Here is an 8,374-nt window from a genome sequence, read left to right on the forward strand (position 1 = left end):
AATGCTTACAGTAGTAAACATAGATACTTTAACGGATAATAATATAAACAAATATCACAACTTAGGAACGTACTTGCACGTTCTTTATTCTTATAAATATATATAAATGTAAAGTAAATCGTATATATATATATATATATATATATATATATATATATATATATATATATATATATATATATATATATATATATATATATATATAAATAAATAAAGAACGTGCAAGTACGTTCCTAAGTTGTGATATTTGTTTATATTATTATCCGTTAAAGTATCTATGTTTACTACTGTAAGCATTCTGTAATTTCACATTTAAAAGCATGGGCGAGTGATCCGAATGACCGCACTCTTTACCAGTTTATATATATATATATATATATATATATATATATATATATATATATATATATATATATATATATATATATATATATATATATATATATATATATATATATATATATATATATATATATATATATATATATATATATATATATATATATACGATTTACTTTACATTTATATATATTTATAAGAATAAAGAACGTGCAAGTACGTTCCTAAGTTGTGATATTTGTTTATATTATTATCCGTAAAAGTATCTATGTTTGTATCACGGCAGATGATTTCGGGTACACTTTTATTAAGGTTTGAACAATTTTTTTCTACGTTATATATAAAGACAGTTTTTTGAATATCGTGTCACCAATAGTAGCCTATTAGCCCTATTTGCTCGTCATTCTTGTTAATTACTTGAAAATTACATCCTAATAACACATACATATCTTATTACAATTAAATTAGAACAAAAAATATCCATATTTTCACAGTTTTTAATGATATTTGACAGCTGTTTCGGCAACATTCCGCCTTTATCAAATACATTTTTTGTTCTAATTTAATTATGTTAAATGTATTTTCATCAAGTAAAAGCGACCTCAGTCCAAATATATTATATATTATTAAACTGATTATTTGTTTTTTAACGTATTTAGTTTGTTAATGACTTTCTTGACTAGCACTATCAAAATGTTTATTTAGTGAATCGGTGTATGCTATTAGGTTTTCATAATTTTTACTTAGGCTTCTGACACTTAAATTTTGGTCAATGAAAGTTTTTGTTACAAATTCTGTTTATTAATCAAACATTACTTCTTAATATTCCATTTTCCCTAGAACTTAGCGCAACGTTTTTTGAAACCCCCTGTACAAATTAATGAATTTTTGTTTTACCAACTTAGGCATTTAACGGTTTGTTGTTGTTTGTTGTTTGCATCCCTAATAATAGATATAACAGCTAAATAAATAAATGAGATTGTTTATACGTAAGGAAAATTAAATCCAACAAGTCAGATCGAAAGCGGAAGCTGGTGATATTTCTTTTAAACTCTTATTAAGGTGCTAATATATGAACCTGGACTTTGAACTAAAAATTGTACGCCAACTATCATAAATAAATTTAGAAGATTGATTGACACTTTATTTGTTTCCTAAGGAAACTTTTCGAAGTTGTAAATCATAGAATTAGCGCTACCGAAAAAACAGCTCTAATCCCATATTATCTAGATAGATCACGAACACCATCATATGACTAACAAATACACGTCAGATTAAAAGACAGTATTCAGGAAATAACCATATGGATAACGAGGATTTTCCAAAATTATAATAAGCGTGTTTTTAAAAAAAAATTGTGTTTATAATTAATTGTTGCGCTTTTGAATTTTACAGATCCGTTCAGATAAAAATCTTATTGAAGATCAGAATGTTAAATCAGTAAAACACCAGCTCAAAGAGCGAAAATTGCAACGAGATGCAATGACCTATGTAAAGCATTTATTGGAGCCAATATATCACTTGAAAAACTGGGCAACCCCGGAGATATTTCCCACGCTTGGAATTTTGACGTTTTTCAATTCTGACAGTCATGTCAGTGAATGTATTCGTGTTGTTTTGCGAAAATGTACCCAAAAACTAAAAGTCGCAGAAAAAGTATAGTATGCAACACGTTTGGTAAACTTTTAAAATCACTAGCGTCGAATAAACTCGTGAGTCAAATGCCATTTATCGCACTTGTTGCATAATATACTATTACCGAACGTGTTGTACCTGATGAAACAACTGTAGATGTGGAGTGAATTTTTTAGATTTTTAAATATGTTTTTAATTCTCTTTTAGGAAATTTTTGTAAAGCATGTCAATTATTTTTGAATGAATAAAAATCTTTTATTACAATTTCTGAAGAACAGTTTTAATTATAAAACTCATATTCGCATTTTTTGTTTATTTCAGACTTCAGACTCTTGTCGAAGAATTTAAAGATATAGATTGTTTGTATAATTTAAATGTACACATTAGACTTTATATGAATTCATTCGTGATATTTTCCTCAAAATCAGATGGTGTCATCCTAAGAAAATTTGGAAACTCACTATCACCTTCCAGTTTAAAGTGTGCCAAAAACAACAATGTTTCAAAGTTGTTTTAAAAGCCGGACCATACACCTTAATGTTCTTTCTTAATTCTACGGTAAAAGAAAAGAAAATGCTTACGTATTATCCACGCAATGAGCCGCAGTTAGAATTGTCATCGGGTTGATTAGGGAACCACCACAAAAGGAGCCGTGCGTAGCATTAAAAAAAATATAAACAGCTGCCTGGAAAAAGCATGTTAAGCATGTTAAAATTCTATCGAGTCAACAAATTTAAGATTACTGTTAAGAGTTGGATACTTGACAGTGGCAAAAAAACTTTCAAAGATTAACTTAAAGCATTCAAAATAAGTTTGCGCTTCTGGTTAATTTTTGAATCTATTGACCTTGTGAACATCTTAATCTTATTATAGCGTATTTTGTCGATTTTGATTTACAAAAAAATTGTTCACTTTTTTTAATATTTTAATATTTGAACAACTCCACCCACACATAAAATAAACATTAATATTAATAATATACCTGGTAGGGTCTCGAATTTGGAATAGACTCCATACCGCCCACTATTCTGCTGCCATCATCATCACCATATTTCGATGGGAATTCGAATGGTAGAAGCGGATCTATATCGAAATAACCGGGAACAGTCTTGGAGAAGTCAATGTCTGTTGCCTAAAAATTGATCTGTTGTATATAACTGTTGTTTTTAATAATAAACTTAAGTGGTTTGGACATTTTTTAAGTTTTTGCACCATAGGATGAAAGCTAGTTCTGGTACTACATATTCGAGAAACTACATTCACATAATACCTACGTGACCGTAGACATAGAGAAATCCAAATAAAAATGTACGAATCATCTCGAAGAGTACAAGTCTCGCGGTTTGTTTTCCAAACTTTTGTTCCATTGTTTCTCAATGATATTCTCGTTTTATAGGGTCGTTAAATTGATCTAATCCTTAGATAACGCTGCCGCTTCAATTACAATAATATTTCTTTTAAAAGTGGTGACGTTGACGAATTTATAAGCAGATAAAGATAGTCCATTGATATTATTTAATATAACTATCTAAAGAATGAATAATAAACTACATTGCATTATTATTTAAACTTTTTGCAGTTTTTTATCACAAAGAATGTTTAATTGACTTTGCAAACAAATAAAATTTGATGGGACATCAATGCTGGATCAACATTGAAATAAAATGAGCAAGGAAGGTTTTGTAAAATGTTTTACATTTTAAAAATTGTTGGAACTATTTTTGGTGTATATACTGTTGCATATCCCGTTCTTTGGCATAATTGTCGGAACATCTAAACCTTATTCTACGATTGTAACCTACGAATCTAAAAAAGTTAAATACTGGAATTTATAGAAAATATCCTTTTGTTGAAAGACTTTGAGAAAAGAGCCTGAAAATGTCGATTACAGCGGGTCAAACTACTATTGCTGCACCTACTGTCGAGCAAATACAAAAAGACAGAGTAACACAGGTAGTTTTCTGTTATAAACAAACTGATAATGGAATAACGTCTTACGAAATTTCAGCTTGCAGAGAAATATTGGGCACCACATACCGTTAGCGAACACTTGGCATTTGATCCAAATGTTATTGAAGATATTTACATGCAGGACATACGGGGCAGCAAGTAATAATTGTGAGCTCTCCTTGTAATACATTAAATTAATCAAATATATTTGTTTTAGCTTTTCTGTTCGCAGAATAATGGTGCTGGAATTTAGTCAGTATTTGGAGAATTTCTTATGGCCGAATTATACACCAGATGCTTCTATAGCTCATATTCTATCAATTGTAATAATGATAAATGAAAAGTTTCGAGAGAGAGTACAAGTCTGGCAAGCTCTTAGGAAACAAAGTGAGCATTTCCCTTCTTTCTTTCAACGCGTTCTCAACGCCTGCCTGGAAGATGAGCTGCTTATTAATATTAGGGAGCAAACTGCTTTAATTATCTTTCTAAACCACTGTTTCAATAGTATGGAAGAGACAATATGTAGGGATCAAGTTAAAAGATTAGTTTCTTTGTCAATGTGGATATCCCTTCAACCAAATCGAAGGGAATTTGAATTCAAGAAAAACCCAAAATGGAAGAAATATTGGAGAGCTATCCAAAGGAAAGACAAACCAGAGCAGCTTGAGAAATTGACATGGGAAAGGACTTTTTTGCACAAACTTATGCTTAAATTTATGAGTATTTTGGACACTATTAGCGAAACTGGCGTTTGTCCTTTGGATAAGGTGTTTGAGATGAGAAATGTCAACCATTAACATTCTTTCTGATAAATCAAATATTTTAGGTACACTATTGTGAAAGATTTTTGGAGTTTTTGATCGATTTGGAGGCCTTGCTGCCAACTAGAAGATTTTTTAATATTGTTCTTGACGACTGCCACTTGGTAGTGAGATGTAAGCTTTCTGGCTTGATTAAGAGAGATGAAGGACATTTATTTAGTCAGGTGAGTCTTTTTATTTGTTTATTTCTATTCACACTTGTATTTGGATAGGTAATTGTTTTTATTGAAACTGAAGAAAAGCTGCAATTTTAAGGGTGAGATTGATAAAAGTTTTAGATAGGAAAAAAATTTATTAAATTTTAAGTACACAAATGCCTGTAAAAATGGAATTCGTTAGATAATTGAGCTTAGAAATTTAATCAAAATAATTAAAATTGAGATGATTACTTACAATACATTGGTCAATAATTTCAAGTTAATCTCTTATTCGAGTTTATAGAATATCACAACAAAAGTTATCAAAGATATGGAATAAACTTATGTTAAATTAAATTTAATTCACACAAAAGTAAGGATTTATAAATATAAGCAATTAATTGAATTATGTAATTATACATAAATATCTACAACTAATTTATCTATTTTTCAACTATTATTTTACATATTTCAAAAATATAAAATTAAGCACAACCTTTTATGTTTGTTAGTTTAATTTTATAAAAACTATAGAAACTAACCTAGAAAAATTACAGCAACTAGAAAAATATGTATATATTAACCTAAAGAAAAGCTGCCATCAATACCATGTTTGTCTTTTTGGAATACATTAAGTGCCTTAGTTACCTGTCCTCCTTTATTCAACACTGAGTATGCATGGCTGTCATTTCATCCCCCCACTCCTGCTCGCGGTCAGGTCTGCAGCAGGGACATATACAGTTCTCATAACAGCATGTTTTACGAAGTAAGTAAGATACATGCTTTTGGTTAAACACACAGATATAAAAAATTGTGGGTCCTTGAAAGGTGTTCACTATGATATGGCTGTTGATCAGACCCTCGTATTTGGAAAATGAGGATAGGAAAAATAGCCAACACAGAGTCATGGTCAGAAGAAGGAGTAAAAACATTCTGAAACTGTAAAAAAAAATAAAGGTTTGGAATGAGCAACAGCTGTTTCTACCTGTGCCGAAGTTTGTGATGGATTCTTCCATAGGTATGCATACGGTTTATTTTTTTTAAAGTTGTGGCTATGAAAAATACATCAACTAGTACAGTAAATGCTATGGGTACAAAGAAAATGATCATTCCCAAAGAACCTGCGACAAAAAAAAAATATTTTGAAATAATTTAATTAGCAAGAGGAAAGAATCTTAATGTATATATGATTATTACCAATTTGTTCTTGCTGTTGATCAAAGTTCAAAGTGGGTTTCATATCTTGGTAGTCCATTGTAAAATGGGCAAAAACAGCTAAACAGCCTAAGATCAAGGTACATGACCATGCGTAGCTTCCATAATAACAGTATTTTTTCCCATCTGTTATTCTCAGAAATACATTTCTAGACCTAAAATAATTTCTATGGAATATTTACACTATCTAGAATTATTAAAATGTTACCTGAATGTCCTCCAAATATAATAACCCAAGCTATTTAACCAGAAAAAGGCCCCAAGGAGGCTAATATAACAGATTGTTTCTGTAAAAAATGAATTATAATTTTATAGTTTAATAATGCTTTTGTGCAGGCATGCTTACCGGTAATGAACAAACTTATGTGACTCTTAAAGACAGTCAATAAACGAATGAGGTCAGCAGTCTGGTTAACTATAAGGCACATACACATAGTGGTAACAATGTTACCTGTCAAATCTCTTAAAGTGGGCATTACAAAATATATTACCGCCACCATTAGCAGGAATATTATGGTAATTCCATGCGAAATGGGGTTGACAACATTGTGCATTAAAAACTCATTTGTGGTCCACATCTGTTTATGGTCTGGAGGGCAAACCCAAGCGAATTCCCTTTGTATTTCATCTTTTTTCTGAAAAAACTTCATAAATATTGATTTTATGCAGCGAAAGGGCTTACTTTATCCATGCAATATTTGCCTTGCTCATAATCTTGGTAAAGGTTTTTTCCTTCAATCAGTTCCATTTCAAAATCAAATTCCTCAGGAACTTGATGATCAAAATAATGCCGTAAAACTCCATTGGGAAGTAACCTAAGTTTATCAGTAGAGTTTTGATAATGATAAATCGGCCAGGGCTGGGTATGGCCACAGTCAGGTAATCCAAACACAAACCTAAAGTTTTTAAATTGAATCTAAAAATCCTAACTTTGTCGTTGGGTACTCACTTGTGTTTCACTTGCAAATTGGAGATTCCTTTCTCAGAAGTAAATAAAGGAGACCACTTGTCTCCAACAAACTCAACAGGCTTGCAGTATTTACCTATATAAATGTCATTTTCTAAGCAGCATTTGTTGACTAATACTTCTGGTCGAGCGTTCACATTTTTACCTATTCCGGCATTACAGGGATATAGGAGTAATGTTAGGATATTTATTATCAGCAACATATTTTGTTTCAAATTTTTATTGTCCTGTTATTGAGCTAGTTTGGTTTACTTTTTGATCATTTCGGCATTCTATGACCTCCGTGTCGCCGCTATAATCGCACCGCTTCTAATATTTTAGGAGGTTTTTCAAAAACATTAGACATTACCTTGACTTCGGCAATTTTGTTTTTGTTTATTCGAGAACAAAATTTACAACGCAAATAAATGTGTGGTTAGTGGCTTAATCCGAATCATTGAACTTAAATTGGTGAGTCTATCGATTTGTTTGCATAGAACACTTTCCACTCTTCTTTACTTCTATTGGCCAAAATATGCTACAATATACGGACAGAATTGTAATTGAATTTATTTAAATTCACAACAATTACTACACAGCAAACCTTATAACTACTCCAGTTACACTATTATATATGTTTCGCATCGTTATGGCTAATCTGGCACCCGGTACATTAGTACCTGTGTGTACTTAATTGTTCAGACTTCTGTCGTCACACAGGTTTAGATATTAGTTTAAAGAACAATATACAATGATAAATAATACAGTAATAAAAGGTTTGAAAACATTGAAACCCAAAAAAAAAGCAAACCAACAAGAAAACAAAAAAAAGGAGAAGGCGCCCCAATTAATAATATCGAGAACTATAAGATAACTTGGAAAGTGTAATTAGTTTGCTGATAAAAGTTTAACTTAGCCATAGTTCTAAAGTTAAAACAGACACGCAAAGGCTTGTTTATTGAACCCGAAATTAAATTGTTTGGGTGTTTTTAAACTGTTTGCGCTGTATGTAGTATTAAATAAATTTTTTAAATTTCATCTGTTGTGATTGTGACAAATAAAGTTGAAAATTTTTTCATTTTTATGGACAAAACTGCATGCAGTTATTATATACCCACTCAATTTTAAGTATATCCCCACAATAAAAGAGATTCGTTTGGATATAGTCTTGGTTTTCTCAGTAAAGTACTCAGTATATAGTTTTGTGTTACTTTTTTTACTTATCTTTATAGTTATTAATAAAATAATTGATAAAATTTTTTGAACTCAAATGACATTTGATAAAGACACGGTGTTGTCGAAACAATTGTCATGTCAAAATATATAATTTC

At 30.5% G+C, this 8,374-nt stretch overlaps 3 protein-coding genes across 4 annotated transcripts in view; 1 reads left to right on the forward strand and 2 right to left on the reverse strand.

Annotated features, from left to right (window-relative positions):
* Window positions 1-3,368, reverse strand: part of LOC132708272 (brachyurin-like) — an 11,042-nt gene extending 7,674 nt beyond the window's left edge. Inside the window, exons 1-3 of one of the 2 annotated variants that reach the window (XM_060680493.1) lie at window positions 3,249-3,368; window positions 2,957-3,106; window positions 2,556-2,659 (exon numbers count right to left, since the gene is read on the reverse strand). In XM_060680493.1, the coding sequence (XP_060536476.1) occupies window positions 2,556-2,659; window positions 2,957-3,106; window positions 3,249-3,341 (347 nt within the window). In that variant the 5' untranslated portion in view covers window positions 3,342-3,368. Of the gene's footprint in view, window positions 1-2,555; window positions 2,660-2,956; window positions 3,107-3,244 lie in introns of both variants that reach the window. The other variant, XM_060680494.1, reaches the window with a different exon arrangement.
* A 390-nt stretch (window positions 3,369-3,758) lies between these two features.
* LOC132708270 (RNA helicase aquarius) overlaps window positions 3,759-8,374 on the forward strand; it is a 35,612-nt gene continuing 30,996 nt past the window's right edge. The window contains exons 1-4 of the mRNA XM_060680487.1: window positions 3,759-3,927; window positions 3,983-4,083; window positions 4,142-4,691; window positions 4,751-4,909. Coding sequence (XP_060536470.1) covers window positions 3,853-3,927; window positions 3,983-4,083; window positions 4,142-4,691; window positions 4,751-4,909 — 885 coding nt within the window. The 5' untranslated portion in view covers window positions 3,759-3,852. The remainder of the gene's footprint in view (window positions 3,928-3,982; window positions 4,084-4,141; window positions 4,692-4,750; window positions 4,910-8,374) is intronic.
* LOC132699895 (probable G-protein coupled receptor Mth-like 5) lies at window positions 5,127-8,238 on the reverse strand. Its single transcript, XM_060666875.1, has 7 exons — window positions 7,047-8,238; window positions 6,780-6,993; window positions 6,444-6,732; window positions 6,306-6,384; window positions 6,080-6,252; window positions 5,868-6,003; window positions 5,127-5,821 (listed from the first exon to the last, which is right to left on the reverse strand). Exons 1-7 carry the CDS (start codon window positions 7,265-7,267, stop codon window positions 5,545-5,547), a joined length of 1,389 nt encoding a protein of 462 aa, XP_060522858.1. The 5' UTR covers window positions 7,268-8,238; the 3' UTR covers window positions 5,127-5,544.

Source organism: Cylas formicarius, unplaced genomic scaffold, assembly GCF_029955315.1.
Source record: "Cylas formicarius isolate icCylForm1 unplaced genomic scaffold, icCylForm1.1 PGA_scaffold_10__41_contigs__length_53128322, whole genome shotgun sequence".
Classification (NCBI taxonomy): domain Eukaryota; kingdom Metazoa; phylum Arthropoda; class Insecta; order Coleoptera; family Brentidae; genus Cylas; species Cylas formicarius.

What these genes read in the sequence shown, in the direction of transcription:
- LOC132699895 (XM_060666875.1), bottom strand. Translation starts at nt 7,267, where the DNA reads ATGTTGCTGATAATAAATATCCTAACATTACTCCTATATCCCTGTAAT. An exon ending in GCAAATATTGCATGGATAAA is followed by an intron (nt 6,733 to 6,779) that starts GTAAGCCCTTTC and finishes AAGTTTTTTCAG; the next exon opens with AAAAAAGATGAAATACAAAG. An exon ending in CATCACAAACTTCGGCACAG is followed by an intron (nt 5,822 to 5,867) that starts GTAGAAACAGCT and finishes TTTTTTTTACAG; the next exon opens with TTTCAGAATGTTTTTACTCC.